Source organism: Nicotiana attenuata, chromosome 7, assembly GCF_001879085.1.
Source record: "Nicotiana attenuata strain UT chromosome 7, NIATTr2, whole genome shotgun sequence".
In the NCBI taxonomy this organism is placed as follows: Eukaryota; Viridiplantae; Streptophyta; class Magnoliopsida; order Solanales; family Solanaceae; genus Nicotiana; species Nicotiana attenuata.
In genome coordinates this window covers 109,747,588-109,766,752 of record NC_031995.1, presented here as the reverse complement: position 1 = coordinate 109,766,752, position 19,165 = coordinate 109,747,588, and the positions used below count along the sequence as shown (strand labels likewise).

The 19,165-nt window shown below is 40.7% G+C and overlaps 1 protein-coding gene across 1 annotated transcript; it reads right to left on the bottom strand.

The window, feature by feature from the left end:
- LOC109230626 lies at positions 1,156 to 4,596 on the bottom strand. The gene is made up of 3 exons (XM_019396083.1): positions 3,696 to 4,596; positions 2,302 to 2,844; positions 1,156 to 1,702 (listed from the first exon to the last, which is right to left on the bottom strand). The coding sequence occupies exons 1-3, from the start codon at positions 4,428 to 4,430 to the stop codon at positions 1,490 to 1,492; spliced, it is 1,491 nt and encodes a 496-aa protein (XP_019251628.1). The 5' UTR covers positions 4,431 to 4,596; the 3' UTR covers positions 1,156 to 1,489.

Here is a 19,165-nt window from a genome sequence, read left to right as displayed (position 1 = left end):
TATATATATATGGGGTGGGTGGGTGTGTACTTAAGGTCAAAGCCTATATGATGCAATATTTATTAGGTGTACACTACCTTTGTAATTGAGGTTGGGGTTTCAACTCCCATTCTCACATTATTTTATTTTTTCTTTACCCTTTTTTTTCTTTCTAGAATTGGGTCTACCCATCCCATGTCTTATGTCTCTTCGTGCGTTTTAGTAGCTAAGCACTTATTTTTTTCTTCCTTTCTTTGTTTGGTTTATTATTTAAAATTTCCAAAGGCTTTAACATTAAAATCTTATTTTCCCTTTGTTGCTGTAAAATTTTATAAAGTTAAACTTTTAATTTTAAAAATGTAATGAATTCAATGATAAGTATTTAAAAAGAACATTTAAATTTAAATTATGGCTCGACTTTTGCTCTTGCAATCCTGGATCATCATGGTTTAACTAAAATTAGTTTATCCTTGTTTGCATATCTCACCTTTGAAAGTAAATTTTGTTTTTTTCTTTATTTTTCTGTATATGTACTTGCCACGTGTGCTACTCATTCCACCATGGGCCTGAAATCACTTTATTCTGGATTAGTTTGACTCATGACCATATTTTACCTATTATAATACTGAAGTTTCAAAGTTGTTTTTGTCGCATATTTCAAAAGTACAATCGATTCATATGCGAATTACTTTGAAAATACAATACAAATCAGAAGGTCAAATTTGCGACTCAAAAAATACAAATGATAGAAAATAAAAAGGATTGATCTATTCTGAACCCATCCTTGTGAATCTTAAAAATGTTGAACTTTTTTATAATAGATTAATGCTTCAAATGTATAAAATAAGCGTTAATCTTTGTACATATTGCGGATCCAAAGTTCTAATCTCAATGAAAACTTCAAAAGTAGTATGAGTTATTTATTATCCAGTTTTTTCGTCCTTTGAAGGGGTGATTTAAAATTGTTCGACTGCAACATACTATCATGATGGATATATTTACCCCTATTTTTTTTTTGTTCAAATGGATATACTATTATACTGTTAAACATCTCTATAACAGCCTCATTTGTTTCGATATTTTTTGATTCTTATAGTGAAGTATTGTTATCGAGAATATATATTATAACATGATATAAATATTGGTTCTAAGAAAAAAATGGCTTTTATAGTGAATGATTGTTATATAGCTATGCTGTTATAGAAAGGTCCGACTGCATATGATATTACATAGAACAGGTATGGATTCCTATGGTAGAAGACAAGATAATTGGAACCGCACTTGGGATGGACAAGGTAACAACATGCAAGTCTCGTACCTATTTACAAACTATATTGCGCGGACTCTCCAAAATAGTTGGTGCACCTGTGTCGGATTACTATTTTTTGAGGATCGGACACACACCTATCAATATTTTCGGAAAGTCCGAGTAACATAGCTTACAAACGATAACCATAGGTCAAAACAGAGGGGATCGAGGAGCAGACATTTCTGTATAATTGGTTAACAGCTAGGAATTTGAATTTGCTGATCTCTCAAGTACTAATTCTAAATGTCTTGTCCTATTCGTCACTGGATGAACCTTTCTTTGAAAGTAGGCAAAGTTTCCATACTTGTCGTGAAAGGGTATCGTTACCGATCTCCACTGATTGCAACCTCTAATTCTGATATGTAGGACGCTCCCAATATCATTGATTACCTCGCAACATTGTCGTCGCGGTGCCTGTTGTTTTCATAAATATGAAAAGTTTGTACACATATACTCATCAATCTTGCATGTGTTAGTAAAATTAATAAGAAAGATTTCATCAAATTAAATAACCTTGGTTTCATTTTATCTGATACTATTTTCTTTTTAATCTGTTCCGAAAAGAAGAATACATTTCTATATATAATTGGCAAAAATTTAACCCTTTAAACACTCTAGTTCTTACAAAATGCATATGTAGTACTCCCTCCATCCAAAAGGGAAAGATACTTTTAAAATTTCGAGAGTCAAACTTCTTAACTTTGACTATGAGTTCTGACATAGAATCTTTATGTTTTTATAAGTAAAATTTATATATTTGAAAACTACAAAAAAAAAAAAAAATACTATAAGTCACAATAATTCATAATTTAAAATATTTAAAAGATATATGATAAAATCATGGTTAAAGAACAACTCATTTGACCTCTAAAAATCCGAAAAGTATCATCCTTCTCGGACGAAGGAAGTACTCTTATAAAGACCTTGAGTTCCAAAATATTTTTCTTTCATAAACATCGCGAGCCAAAAAGAATAGGTTCATATAAAATGAAAGATGAAAAATAGAAATTTACCTGTCTCCATACTTTAGGAGATAACATTGACGCGGTGACATTTACCATATGAACTGCTAAAGCTGGTTTATAACGTTGGTTATCGCATTGCTTGTTAAAATCACCAAATTTGGTACTATAACTAGTCAAGGTTTCCCCATTGCCAATGTCAGTAACTTGATCCAAGTAATACTCTATAGGCCTCTTACACGGTTCTACATAGTTTGGCCGTGTATTGAATGTGAATGGCTCTTCTGACCCTAGAAAAGTGTTGAACGTCTGAATTGGAGTCTCCAATTCCTTGACATTCATTAGCCATGGATATAATTGAACTGTGTAACCCCATGACAATGATACTGACCAATTTCTCTTTAGGTCATAACACAAACTCTGCTGCACTATCCGGCTTGGATCCTTGTTATAAGCTTCAATTACCTTCTTGACTGACTCAACTCGGCTCATTGATGGAATTAGCGGGTGGAGCATGTCCAAATGGTGCAGTGACACTAGCGGCGCCACTGGATGAGCTGCCAAAAGCCCTAGTGCGCTTCCATTTATATCCATCTTAAACAAACATATTAAACAGATCTTTCAGTTTCTACATAAGATATATAGTTGTAATTGCTCTTTTCTTTCCATTCTACAATGAATAGGAACACAAAACAAGAGGCTACTGAACTTATTCATTAATTTTTTTTCCATCAAAAGATATAGTGTGCTTAAAAAGGATTTTGTTGTTTGGAATATCAAGGTTAAAGGGTCCAACATTGGATGTGATTCTAGACATATATTTCTTAATTTATTATTAAAAAAATACATGTTTTTTTAATTATCTTCTGCCATATGAATATACATATTTGACAGCTATATAAAAATAGTATGATCACTCCCTCAGTCTCATTTGTGGTATATTTTTCTTTTTGTTCTTTCCCAAAACTAATGATAAAATTCTCATTTAACCTTTAATGACATAGTAATTTTTAGTCATACAAATATTTTTGTCAATTTTGACAAAAGTTGCAGAATATTTTTTTTTAACAGTTCGTCCCCAATCAAACTACATCAACATAATATGAGATGGAGGGAGTATATCTTCAAATTTTAGAAAAGATTATATGATAAATTCTAATTAAAGAAAAACTTTTTGGTGCTCTAAATAGTGATAGTTAGGGGAAGATTTATGGGGCACGTGAACCCATAGTCATTTCATCAAACTAGATATTTTATATATTTATTTTTTAAAAATGAGCTAATACTCGTGGTTCAAAAAGGGTGATGCTGCATTTGGTTGAATACTAAGTTATTTACCCAAATGAAAAATAACTAGTGATAGTGTTAGTAGTATAATTTTTAAAATGACAATGATGGAGTTGTAGAAAAGTAAAATCTTGGATTTAAAAGATATGCACGTATACCTGATGGAAACCAAGTTCATTCGTGAGAGGAACTCCAATCTCAGCCATACAACCACCAATCTTCTGATCAGAAGCGTACAAGTAATGGTAGCGATTAATGCAACCGTCTAAAATCTTCACGAGCTCCGCCGCCAGAGGATAACTAATAGCAATGCCGCTGCCGCCGTAAGCCATACTGTAGGAACATATTACGTTCTGCTCCACACTTTCGGAAATCCCACCAATGTAATACATTTGATTGTGATCATATTTAGCCAAAACCGTCACCAAATTCTCAGGAAAAAACACAGTATCATCATCTCCCATTACGAACCACCTCACATTGTTTAAACCTAATTCAAAACTCTCCTTTACAATCCGCGCAATCCTCACCGCTGTCCTGTTACCAAACCAACACGTGTACTCGAAATTGGAAGTATTTTCTGAGACCCTATAGGGTGGCAAAGTTTCAGGCCATGGCTCGTTCTCTTGGGGCTTTTCATCGAGCCACACAAACCCTCGCGTTACATCTGGTCTCCACCAGAGCTCAGAGTAACACGAGCGATTGTTCCATGTTTTAGCGGACCCTCCAATGCCAAACAGAATGTGGGATATGTTTGTTTCTTCTTCTTCTTCTTCTTTGCTGATATTTTCTACTACTAGTTTATTTGTATTTGTAACCACAGCAGCATTGTAAGCATAGGAGATTAGAGAAATGGAGGCGACTAAACAGATAATAATTAGAAAGCCCTTCATTTCTCTGCTTTCTTAAGGGGAAAAAAAGTGACTTTCTGAATGTGTATATGATATAACATAACAAAAATATCCCTTGAGTGGGAGGATTAGTTACCTAGATGAGTTTTAATTTGAGTTTTCAAATATTTTAATAACGTCTTATGGAGAGGTAAAGGTTCTATTTTATTCTGAATATGGTGCACAAGTATGAGTGTGCTTAATTCATATCCAAAGCAACTAATAAATTAATATAGAGAGTGAAGTAGTTCTTTTTTCCTTTCTTTATTGATTGGAGAGAAACGAAGGAAGAACAGTAAATTTTCAATTATATCTTTCCCTTGCGTACCGTTATCCACATCCAATTCGTAAAGTTAAAGCATGCCTAAAGTAAAATTATTCTTTTCGTTTCACTTCGTACATTGATGTTGTAAAATTATTTTTGTGGTGGAATAAATTTCATAGAAGAAGAGACAATCGGTGGACCAACGTTGAAATGCAGATCTCAAAAAGGCATTTTTATATTCACCTAGGAAGATGTATTATACCCAATTTTTAAGGTCAACTTAACTGTTTTCTGAAAACTTAAACCGGACATACTTTTCTTTTGAAATTGTTAAATATAGTAAACTATACAATGGTTGAACAAGAGACAGATTTTTTATTTTCAATATTGTGGTATGATAAATTCAAAAGTATTTTTCCCACTCTTGGAACGCTATGAACTAGTATACGTTTAGATTAGGAAAACAATATAATATAATTGAAGGTTCTTAACAGTCAGGTAATTGAGTATCGAAATTTGGATTACAAGTTTCGTTAGTGCATATCTCAAAAACACATATTGTATATTCACCTGGTAGGATGATGTATCATGCTTGCCGCTTGTTTGGATGGTTGTTTCCCGTTGTATCGTATTGTGTTGTTATCCCAAAATAATGTTTGTTTTGATTGTTTTATTAAAATTGATTGTAATGTATTGTTAAATTCATTGTTCCGGAATAATGAAAGTCCTTTTTTTTAAACAATCGATTTGGTGTGGTGGGATTGTTTCCTATTTTTCTTTCCAATTATACCCTAACTTATTACTCCAAAATTCTATTTTACCCTTTAGCTTTTTTTGCTATTTTAACTCCAAATGTCCAACCTATGACCTATTTTGTTTTATTCCAGAACTTTTGCCGCCAACGTTAAAGGTGTTTTGCCGCTTTCTGTTTTATTTTTTCTCCTAATTTGCTTTTAACTTAATTCTACTTAGTTGTGCTCCTTTGGTTTGCCTTCTTCTGTCTCGCTCCTTTGTTCTGCTTTCTTAAGGTGTTTTGCCTTCTTCTGTTTTGTTTTTTAAAATTATTTTTATGCATAATTTTTGATAAATTTAATATTTAAACAATTGAGGGTATTTTAGTAAACTTATCAGTTACAGTACAATACGATACAATCAAACCAAACAGCAAAATATTATTTAATATAACAAACAATACAATCCATCCAAACATTGTATTCATAAAACGATACAATACAATACAATACAATACATCATAAAACACTGGGGAACAATGATCCAAACAGAGTGTTAGTGTTACCGGGTCATTTTTTTTTCGTTTTGACATTGCATGGCAGTCACACAATGATGACTCATCCCGCTTCTTTTTCCCTCACGTTTTTGGCTTAACACTTAGATTATAACAGCATAAAGAAATCGGAAAAGACACACAATTTACAGAAATTTCTTCCCAACTTTGTATTAACTCATGCTACAAAGAAACACATAAACACATAAACACAGCCTTACAAAAAGGAGTCAAAGGCAGCCAATACTCTGGCTTGACAATCTGCCTATCTAAGAATTATATAGACAAATATTTTTGGCTCTCAGCCTTATCCTATCTAGCAGTTGACATCTCCAACTGCCAAGGAATTCGAATTTCAAAATTCAAACAAGAACTGCCCACAGCCCCACATAGCCATTATGCTAAAAAATAGGAAACTGCCAAACTGGCCAACTGCCCTGCATGTGCATTCCTTTGCGCGCATATCTGTCACTATCGCTATTGTCCAGCTCGCCCATGACACTGCCTTGCCCGCGCCCATCTGCCTTTCCATGCCCTACCTTAGCTTACCTTAGTTTTTCCATCCTTTGCTTATGCTTCTACTGCCCGTTGTCTTTGCTTTGCCATGGCCACAACAATGCCATGGTCTTGTCATGCCTTGACACCTTAGCCGCATGTCGTTGGGTCACAGTCCATGCCCATCACCACCTGCCCATCTCGGACAAGCTTTGTCAACATGATGCCACAGTCATCATAGGGTCATGCCGAGGTCCATCATGTAAATCCCCCGTCACGCCCATGCCATGTTCGATCAATCAAGTCGAGGGGCTAAGAAACTTCCCCCACCAGATGAGCTCGTCGCCCTCGACGAGGCAGAATCCAGATGCGCCTTGATTTGATCCTGAAATTGCCACAGAGACGGACCTTTCTCCCATGTTGCATCACATTCCTACTTACCTGTCCATTGAACAAGAAACTCTATCTGTCTGTTCTTTTTCCTTTGACCCAGCGTACGGTGATCCAAAATCTTCTCAAATAGTTTCCTCAAATTGCTTGCGCTCTACTGGAGGAGCACGCTTTTAGCATCGCCCTTGTCGGATCCTCAGCATCTTCATGGAACCGTTTCAGGAAACTCACATGTAAAGTTGGGTGAATGTTGAGACATTCCGGCAGATTCAGCCGGTAAGCAACTTCACCTACTTTCTTTACAACTTCAAATGGGCCATCATACTTTGGAATCATCCCACAATGACACGTCTTGCTACTGATTTTCTTCCAAATCTATGGAGTAAGTTTCAGCAACACCTTGTCACCAACATTGAACTCCAAAAGTTGCCTATTTCTGTCAGTGTTCCTTTTCATTCTTTTAGCCACTTTTCTCAAGTTGTCTCGCGCCTCAGCCAGCAACTCATGCTTGTCGCGAGCATATCTATAAGCAGCAGGACACTTGTCCCCTGATTTCATCTGAGCAACTTCTAGTGGTGTGTCAGGCTGTCTTCCTAACACTATCTCAAAAGAACTCATTTCAGTTGGCGAAGACCTGTGCAAGTTGTAACAAAACTGCGCACTAACTAGTAACTCAATCCAATTCCTCTGATTAGCAGTCACATAATGCCACAAGTACTCTTCAAGCAGATGATTGATACGCTCGGTTTGCCCATCGGTTTGTGGGATTTGCATTCGAGAATTTTAAATCAGTCCCCAAGAATTTGAACATAGCAGTCCAAAATCGGCCTGTAAATCTCGCATCCCGATCACTCACAATATCTCTTGGAACCCAAAGTGTTTCACAACATGCTTGTAGAATAATTTAGCAGCTACTTCAGAAGAACAAACGGTTGGAGCAGCAATAAAAATCCCATACTTTTAGAGCATGTCTACTACCACCATAAATGATGTTTTTCCATCAGCTTTTGGAAGCGCGATGATAAAGTCCATAGAAACAGAAGCCCACAAACACTCCAAAATCGGTAGAGGTTGTAGCAAATCAGCTTCCTTCTTCTGTTAAGTCTTGTCAAGTTGACAAACCAGGCAAGTTTTCACATAGGCCTCAACATCAACTTCCATTTACGGCCAAAAGTAATTCCGAGACAGCAATGCTTGTCACACTCCTTTTTTTAAAATTAGAAGGTGACAAAGATTTGTGTTCAGAAGGACTTTTCAGAGTCGTCGCCTGACATTGGTTTCGGTGTGCCAGGTCACCGTTTTTTTTAAATGATTTTTCCTTTTAAAACACTTTGGACTCCAAAACTAAGTCTGCACCAGAGATTCGGATAAGGGGTTTCATTTGACTCGGGGAGAAGGTGTTAGGCACTTCCCAAGTCCCGTAACTAGTATGGTTGCGTACTCGATCTAATTGGCTTTTAAAATATTCGAATTGAGGTAATAAACACAGAAAAAAGGAAAGCAAACACGAAAGAGGCTCGAGGTCGTCCCCACCTAATAAAAGAAAATACAAAAGAAAAATAAAGTCCTAAATACTAATATATACCATACTTCTTCCACGAGGTTCATCACGACCTTCGTTTACATTCACTTCGGGACATACCCCAGATAATAATATATACAAATTCTACGGGGCATTCCCCTGAATATGAACTACAGGAAACGACCTTTCGCCTCAAATAAATGGAAGAAAACCTAAGGTTTGCCTACCCGAATGATGACGGCCTAAGCATGCTCCTACTCGAAAAGTAATTAAAACAAGAATAAAAGAACAATGTTACTATCTTGAACTTAAATTTCTTTAAAGTTTTACCCAAGCAACCCAATTTCTATACCGTGATAAAATCATGTTCAATTATAACAAATTCGAGTAAACACGAGCAGATAACTAAGCGAGCAGATTCAGAACTATGGAGAACAATTACACAAACAACAGAATCATATCACCAAACAAACAATTAACATTAAGCTTGAATAAAACGAATAGAGGATGAAAGAATTAAACCTCAAAATAGCCAGAAAACTGATTGTTTCATTGTTTTGAACTAAAAAATGTGACGAACCGCGGACGGAACTCGAATTAGCACCGGAAAGCTCGGATAAGAACTATGAACTATTTTTGTTCAGATTTCTCCACACTTCGTTTCTCTTTCTTGTCACGACCCGGATTTCCCACCCTCGGGGGTCGTGATGGCGCCTACTAATGGAAGCTAGGCTAGCCAATTATTCCAATTACTTAACCTTTTTCTTATGTTTTAAATCCTTCGATAATGGTGAACAACATCATATAAACAGCGGAATTAAATAAGCGGAAGAAAAGAAATATAACGATTTAAATATTTCCAGCACGATTCCATAACTAAAAGCTACCCAGATCTGGTGTCACAATTTCACAGACTGTCTAACAGTACTACAAATAAAGGTCCGAAAAATAAATACAAACTGTTTCAGAAATACATAGTAGAAACAGTAGAGAAAGATAGAAAGAGACGCCAAGGCCCGCCGACGCCTGCAGGACTACCTCGGGTCGCCTGAATGGACTGAAGACAGCACCCTCACTACGGTCCAAATGCTCCTGTATCAGTATCTGCACACAGCGCAGAGTGTAGTATCAGCAGAACCGACCCCATGTGCTGGTAAGTGCCTAGCCTAACCTCGGCGAAGTAGTGACGAGGCTAGGACCAGACTACCAAATAAACCTGTGCAGTTAAATCATCTACAACAGAAAATAAAAGCAGATATTCACAGTTAAAGATGGGGAGGGGAAGACATGCTACGGGGAGTATTGGATAACAACAAAATACCAAAGAGGAATGTAAAGAACCCATAATTTAGTTGCCAACAATAATGAGGAAAACAAACACAGTATTCACTTCAATTTCTTTCTTGTTGCAGGCGTGCAACCCGCTCCCATTTCATATATTACTGTTGCAGGCGTACAACCCGCTCCCATTTCATATATTACCATTGCAGGTGTGCAACCCGCTCCCATTTCATATATACACACCAATTATAAAAGAATCACAGCGAGGGAACAGTATTATAACAACAACATCCCGGCAAGGGAACAATAATACAACAACAACATCCTGGCAAGGGAACAATAATATAACAACAACATCCCGGCAAGGGAACAATAATATAACAACAACATCCCGGCAAGGGAACCATAATATAACAACAACATCTCGGCAAGGGAACAATAATGATAATCATCATATTAAGCATGAATAAACCACGACGGAGTCACAATAGTTACAATACAAGACTCACAGGCATGCTTGACACCGACGTATAGATACTCGTCACCATGCCTATACATCGTACTCCACAATTAACACATAGCAAATAAGACACCAGTTCTAATCCCTCAAGCTAAGGTTAGACCAAACACTTACCTCGATGCCACGAACACAATTCAAGCCTCAACTACCGCTTTGCCTCTTGATTCCACCACCAATTCGTTCGTATCTAGCCACAAGTTACTTAACTATATCAATAAATGCTAAATGAATCAATTCTAATGCATGAAAATAGATTTTCTAGAGTTTTTCCCAAAAAGTCAAAAATTGACTCCGGGCCCACATGGTCAAAACCCGAGGTTCGAACCAAAACCCGATTACCCATTCACCCACGAACTCAAATATATAATTTGTTTTGAAATCGGACCTCAAATCGAGGTCCAAATGCCCAAAATTTGAAAAACCTATGTTCTACTCAAAACACCCACTTTCCCCCAAGAAAACCTTTGATTTTGAGTTGAAATCATGAGAAAAGATGTTAAAGATTAATAAAAACGAGTTAGAAATGACTTACCATCGATTTGGAAGAGTACTTTCTTTGAAAAATCGCCCAAAGATGTTTAGGTTTTGAAAGGGGTTTGAAAAATGAAAGATTTTCGGCTAAGTTATGAATTTGCAGGTCGCAGATGTCGCAATTGTGACAAGGGTTCGCAATTGCGAACCCTTCAGAAGACTGTTCTCTTCGCTTTTGCGAAGATTATATCGCATTCGCGACCACCCCATATTTCTGAGGGGTTCACATTTGCGAGGCAGACGCCGCTTTTGCGACTAGGGTCCTCCGTATTTGCGACCAAAAGATAGCATTTGCGATCAGGCCTGCCCAGGCCTTCTTTCGCATTTGCGATGATTTATTCGCATTTGCGGTCTCGCATTTGTGAGCCAGGCTTCACAAATGCGAAGCCTGCAGACCTGCAACATACCAACAATTTCCTATGTGCAAATTTCACTCCGTGGCCTATCCAAAACTCACCCGAGCCCTCGGGGCTCCAAACCAAACATGTACACCAACCTAAAAACACCATACAAACTTGCTCGTGCAATCAAATCATCAAAATAACATCAACAACTATGAATTGAACCCCAAATTCATGAAATCATCCAAGAACACCCAAAATTTCAATTTCTCAACTTTAAGTCCGTTTTATACCAAAACAATCCCGATCTTTACCAAATTTTACAGATTCAACCAAATTATTATTTCAAACTTGTACCGGGATCCGGAACAAAAATACGGGCCCGATACCATCAAATTCAAACATATTTCATTTCCAAAAACTCATATATACTCCAAAAAACAATTTTCTTTAAAAATTCATTTCTCGGGCTTGGAACCTCGGAATTCGTTTCCGGGCATACGCCCAAGTCCCATATTTTCCTACGGACCCTCCGGGACCGTCAAATCACGGGTCCAGTCCGTTTACCCAAAATGTTGACCGAAGTCAACCTAAATTCATTTTAAAGGCAAAATTCATCATTTTTCACAGATTTTCACATAATGGCTTTCCGGATGCACGCTCGGACTGCGCATGCAAATCGAGGTGAAACAAAAGGGAGGTTTTAAGGACTCGGAACACAGAATTTACTTTCAAAACGAGTGATGACCATTTGGGTCATCACATCCTCCACCTTTAAAACAACCGTTCGTCCTCGAACGGACATAGAAAAGAAGTACCTAAGTTGGAGAAAAGATGGGGATATCGGCTCCGTATATCGGACTCGGACCCCAGGTCGATGCCTTAGCAGGCTGACCTCTCCACTGAACACGAACAGAAGGGAAACTCTTCGATCGTAACTTACCAACCTGCCCGTCTAGAATTGCTATTGGCTCCTCCTAATAGGACAAGTCCTTGTCCAACTAGATAGTGCTGAAATCTAACACGTGGGATGGATTGCCGTGATACTTCCGAAGCATGGACACGTGAAACACTGGATGCACGGCTGATAAGCTCGGTGGCAACGCAAGTTTGTAAGCCACCTCCCCCACTTGATCAAGATCTCAAACGGGCCAATGAACCTAGGGCTAAGCTTGCCCTTCTTCCCAAATCTCATCACGCCCTTCATATGCGACACCTGAAGCAACACTCGCTCGCCGACCATGAATGCCACATCACGAACCTTACGGTTGGCATAACTCTTTTGCCCGGACTGAGCTGTACGAAGCCTATCCTGAATGATCCTGACCTTGTCCAAGGCATCCTGTACTAGATCCGTACCCTACAACCGAGCCTCTTCCGGCTCAAACCACCAACCGGCGACCGACACCGCCTACCATATAAAGCCTCATAAGGAGCCATCTGAATGCTCGACTGGTAACTGTTGTTGTAGGCAAACTCCGCTAAAGGCAAAAACTGATCCCATGAGCCTCCAAAGTCAATAACACAAGCTCGGAGCATATCCTCCAAAATCTGAATAGTATGCTCGGACTGCCTGTCCCTCTGAGGATGAAATGTTGTGCTCAACTCGACCCGTGTGCCCACTCATGCTGCACTGCTCTCTAGAAATGCGAGATAAACTGCATACCTCGATCAGAAATGATAGACACGGGTACACCATGAAGACGAACAATCTCCCGTATATTGATCTCAGCTAACGTCTCAGAAGAATATGAGACTGCCACAAGAATGAAATGTGCTGACTTGGTCAGCCTATCAACAATAACCCACACTGCATCGAACTTCCTCTGAGTCTGTGGGAGTCCAACAACAAAGTCCATAGTTACACGCTCCCACTTCCACTCGGGAAGCTCAATCCTCTAAAACAAACCACCAGGTCTCTGATGCTCGTACTTTACCTGCTGACAATTCAAACACCGAGCCACATATGCAACAATATCCTTCTTCATCCTCTTCCACCAATAATGCTGCCGCAAATCCTTATACATCTTAGTGGCGCCCGGATGAATAGAGTACCGGGAACTATGGGCCTCCTCTAGAATCAACTCTCGAAGTCCATCCATATTAGGCACACAAACTCAACCCTGCAGCTTCAAAACTCCATCATCTCCAACTGTAACCTGCTTGGCACCTCCGTGCCGCACTGTGTCCCTAAGAACACACAAATGGGTATCACCATACTGCCGATCTCGAATATGCTCCAATAATGAAGAACGAGCGACTGTGAAAGCTAACATGTGACTGGGCTTAGAGACATCCAACCTCACGAACTAGTTGCCAAAGCCTGAACATCCAAAGCATGCAGCCTCTCACCGGCCGGAATATATGCAAAACTACCCACACTGGCTGACTTTCTACTCAAAGCATCGGCCACTACATTGGGCTTCCCCGGATGATACAAGATGGTGATATCATAGTGTTTCAGTAGCTCCAACCACCTTCTCTGCCTTAAGTTTAGCTCCTTTAGCTTGAACAAGTATTGCAAACTCTTGTGATCCGTGAACACCTCACATGACACGCCATATAAATAATGCCTCCAAATCTTCAGCGCATGAACAATGACTACTAACTCCAAATCATGGACTGGAAAGTTCTTCCCATGAATCTTCAACTGGCGCGAAGCATATGCAATGACCTTGCAATCCTGCATCAACACCACACCAAGTCTAATACGAGATGCATCACAATAAACTGTATATGGCCCTGAACCTATGTGCAAAGCCAACACCGGCGCCATAGCCAAAACTGTCTAGAGCTTCTGAAAGCTCGCCTCACATTCATCCAACCACCTGAATTGGGCACCCTTTTGGGTCAACCTGGTCATCGGGGCTGCAATAGATGAAAACCCCTCCACAAACCAACGGTAATAGCCTACCAAACCCAAGAAACTCCGGATCTCTGTAGCTGATGTGGGTCGAGGCCAGTTCTTGACTGCCTTTATCTTCTTCGGATCCACCCGAATACCCTCTCTTGATACAACGTGACCCAAGAATGCAACTGAACTCAACCAGAACTCACACTTCAAAAACTTAGCATACAACTGACTATCTCTCAGAGTCTGAAGAACCACTCTTAGATGCTGCTCATGCTCCTCCCGACTGCAAGAATAAATCAAAATATCATCAATGAAGACGATTACGAATGAATCCAAATAAGGCCTGAACACTCGGTTCGTCAAATCCATGAAAGCTACTGGGGCATTTGTCAAGGCGAAACAACACCGGCGCACCCCAAGGCGAAACAGTAGGCCTAATAAAGCCCTTATCTAGCAAGTCCTCCAACTGCTCCTTCAATTCTTTCAACTCAGACGGGGCCATACGATACGGCGAAATAGAAATGGGCTGAGTGCCCGGAGCCAAATCAATGCAGAAGTCAATGTCCCTATCGGGTGGCATACCCGGCAGGTCTGAAGGGAAAACCTCAGGAAACTCACGAACAACAGGCACATAATCCATAGAGGGAACCTCCGCACTAGAATTACGAACATATGCCAAATAGGCCAAACACCCCTTCTCGACCATTCGCCGAGCCTTCATATATGAGATAATACTACGGGTAGAATGACCAGGAGTCCCTCTCCACTCAAGACGAGGTAAACCCAGTAAGGCTAAGATCACAGTCCTGGCATGACAGTCTAAGACAGCGTGGTAAGGTGATAACCAGTCCATCCCCAATATGACATCAAAATCAACCATGTCCAACAGTAACAAATCTACTCGGGCCTCAAGACCCTCAATCACAACTACACAAGAACGATGAATATGATCTACCACAATAGAATCACCCACCGGTGTAGACACATAAACATGAGCACTCAAAGAATCACTAGGCATGACCAGATACGGTGCAAATTAAGATGACACATAAGAGTATGTATACCCTGGATCAAATAGCTTGAAGCATCCCTACTACAAACCAGAACCGTACCGGTGATAACTGCATCGGAAGCCTTAGCCTCAAGCCTGGCTGGAAGAGTGTAACATCGGGGCTGGGCCCCACCACTCGGAACTACATCTCTGGAATGGACTGCTGCTGGTTGGCCTCCACCTCTAGCGGCCTGACCTCCACCTCTAGTACCTCTACCTCCACCTCTAGCACCTCTACCCCCACCTCTAGCTGGTTGGGCGGGATGCGGGACACTCGGTGCCTGAACTATGGCACGAGAACACTGATGCTGAGAGCTGCTCGATGCTCGAGGGCAGAATCTAGCAATATGCCTCGTGTCGCCACAAGTAAAACAAGCCTTCGGCTGCTGGGGCTGACGACCCTGAAAACTCTGAAGTGGAGGTGCACGGATAGGAGCTGGCAATACACTATAGGACTGCTGATCAGAATACTACATGTGAGAAGCACGACCACTTGGAGCACCGTGAAAAGCCTGAAGTGCTGACTGAAAAGGCCTAGGAGGATGGCCTCTACCAAAGGAATCTCTGCCTCCAAATGAGGCACCACTGAACCTGCCCGAATGACGAGGCCTCTAGTCAGACCCCTGACCACCCCCCCGTGATAAAACCATCTCAACCCTCCTGGCCACATTGGCCACATCCTGAAAGGAAATCTTGCTCCCCGTCTCCTTGGCCATCTGAAGTCCAATAGGCTGAATGAGTCCCTCAATAAACCTCCTCACTCTCTCTCTCTTAGTGGGAAGTATAAGAAGAGCATGACAGGCCATGTCAATAAATCTGGTCTCGTACTGTGTAACAGTCATAGAACCCTGCTGGAGACACTCAAATTGCCTCCGATAGTTCACTCTGTGAGTGATAGGGAGAAACTTCTCCAAGAATAGCTGAGAAAAATGATCCCAAGTCAGAGTTGGTGACCCAACTGGCCTAGCCAAGAAATAATCTCTCCACCAAGTCTTGGCGGATCGAGACACTCGAAAAGCAGCAAAGTCGACCCCATTGGTCTCCACTATCCCTATGTTCCTGAGAACCTCACGACAGCCGTCTAAATAATCCTGGGGATCCTCAAAAGATGCACCGCTGAAAGTGGTAGCGAAGCGCTTGGTGAACCTGTCCAATCTCCACAAGGCATCAGCAGACATAGCTGCTCCATCACCGGTCTGAGCTACCACACCCGGCTGAACTGCTCCAACTGGCTGAGCTACTGGAGTCTGAAACTGGGGAGCCATCTGCTCCGGAGTGTGGGTAGCAGGAGTCTGGGATCCTCCTCCAGCCTGAGAGATGGCTAGTGCTACAGGAAGCAAGCCTGCCCGGGTGACACTCTCCATAAGGCCCACTAGACGGACCAGAGCATCCTGGAGTACTGGGGTAGTAATGAACCTCTCTAGGACCTGAGCTGGGCCTACCGGAACTGCTTGGGCCAGAACCTCATCATCAAACTCAACCTGAAGCTCCGCCGCTGGCGCTGCTGCTCTGGGCTAAGCTCTGCCCCTGCCTCGGCCTCTAGCACAGCCTCGGCCTCGCCCTCTGCCCCTCGTGGGAGCTGCTGCTGGGGGCTCGGGCTGCTGATCAGTGGATGAGGAAGCGCGTGTTCTCGCCATTTGCGAAAGAACATAGTACAAATTCAATTAGCATTGAGACACCAAACCGCACGACAGGAAAGAATAAATGTGGAGTTTTTTTCCTAACTCTGTAGCCTCTGGGGGATAAATACAGACGTCTCCATACCGATCCCTCATACTCTACTAAGCTTGTCCGTGAATTGTGAGACCTAAGTAACCTAGAGCTCTAATACCAACTTGTCACAACCTGGATTTCCCACCCTCAGGAGTCGCGATGGCGCCTACTAGTGGAAGCTAGGCAAGCCAATTATTCCAATTACTTAACCTTTTTCTTATGTTTTAAAATCCTTCGACAACGGTAAACAACATCATAAAAACAACGGAGTTAAATAAGCGGAAGAAAAGAAATGTAACGATTTAAATATTTCCAGCACAATTCCATTACTAAAAGCTACCCAGATCTGGTGTCACAATTTCACAGACTGTCTAAGAGTACTACAAATAAAGGTCCGAGAAATAAATACAAACTGTTTCAGAAATACATAGAAGAAACAGTAGAGAAAGATAGAAGGAGACGCCAAGGCTCGCGGACGCGTGCAGGACTACATCGGGTCGCTAGAATGGACTGAAGAAAGCACCCTCACTGCGACCCAAACGCCCCGGTATCAGTATCTACACACAGTGCAGAGTGTAGTATCAGCACAACCGACCCCATGTGCTAGTAAGTGCCTAGCCTAACCTTGGCAAAGTAGTGACGAGGCTAGGACCAGACTACCAAATAAACCTGTGCAGTTAAATCATCTACAGCAGAAAATAAAAGCAGATATTCATAGTTAAAGATGGGGAGGGGAAGACATGCTATGGGGAGTATCGGATAATAACAAAATACCAAAGAGGAATGTAAAGAACTCATAATTTAGTTGCCAATAATAATGAGGAAAACAAACACAGTATTCACTTTCATTTCTTTCTTGTTGCAGGCGTGCAACCCGCTCCCATTTTATATATTACCGTTGCAGGCGTGCAACCCGCTCCCATTTCATATATTAGCCTTGCAGGCGTGCAACCCGCTCCCATTTCATATATCCACACCAATTATAAATGAATCCCGGCGAGGGAACAGTATTATAACAACAACATCCCGGCAAGGGAACAATAATACAACAACAACATCCCGACAAGGGAACAATAATATAACAACAACATCCCAGCAAGGGAACAATAAGATAACAACAACATCCTGGCAAGGGAACCATAATATAACAACAACATCCCGGCAAGAGAACAATAATGATAATCATTATATTAAGCATGAATAAACCAGGACGGAGTCACAACAATTACAATACAAGACTCACGGGCTTGCTTGACACTGACGTATAGATACTCATCACCATGCCTATATGTCGTACTCCACAATTAACACATAGCAAATAAGACACCACTCCTAATCCCTCAAGCTAAGGTTAGACCAAATACTTACCTCGATGCTACAAACACAATTCAGGCCTCAACTACCGCTTTACCTCTTGATTCCACCACCAATTGCTCGTATCTAGCACAAGTTACTTAACTATATCAATAAATACTAAATGAATCAATTCTAATGCATGAAAATAGATTTCCTAGAGTTTTTCCCAAAAAGTCAAAAATCGACCCCGGGCCCACATGGTCAAAATCCGAGGTTCGAACCAAAACCCGATTACCCATTCACCCATGAACTCAAATATATAATTTATTTTAAAATCGGACCTCAAATCGAGGTCCAAATGCCCAAAATTTGAAAAACCTAAGTTCTACCTAAAACACCCAATTTCCCCTATGAAAACCTTTGATTTTGAGTTGAAATCATGAGAGAAGATGTTAAAGATTAATAAAAACGAGTTAGAAATGACTTGCCATCGATTTGGAAGAGTACTTGTCTTTGAAAAATCGCCCAAAGGTGTTTAGGTTTTGAAAGGGGTTTGAAAAATGAAAGATTTTTGGCTAAGTTATGAATTTGTAGGTCGCAGATGTCGCAATTGCGACCAGGGTTCGCAATCGCGAACCCTTCAGAACACTGTTATCTTCGCTTTTGCGAAGATTATATAGCACTTGTGACCACCCCATATTTCTGAGGGGTTCGCATTTGCGAGGCAGACGTCAGTTTTACGACTAGAGTCCTCCGCATTTGCGAACAAACGATCGCATTTGCGATCAAGCCTGGCCAGGCCTTCTTTCGCATTTGGGCCTTACCGCCCCAACCAACGAGACTAATGTCTACTTATACCTTTGAGAGGTCCACTTATACTATTGATAAAGTCTCTTAATTAATAAGGCCCTGGTTGTTATATAAGATTCAATTCAATCTAACAAGCGGACTACCTTCTGCTACTACAAGATCTTTATAAACCAAAGAATGAGCCTACTTTACGCACTTCCGCACTAAGCAGGCAAGGCCAACTACACAAGCAAGAAGGCATCGCCTGCGGCTTCCAATCCAATGACAAGCAAAAGACGAAGAAGTAACTTACTATACCTTACCTCCTTGTGCCCATAGCTTGACCTCCGCCTTTTTCTACCTGCACGGATGCCTTCCCTTCCTTGCAAAGCGAACCTAGTCAAG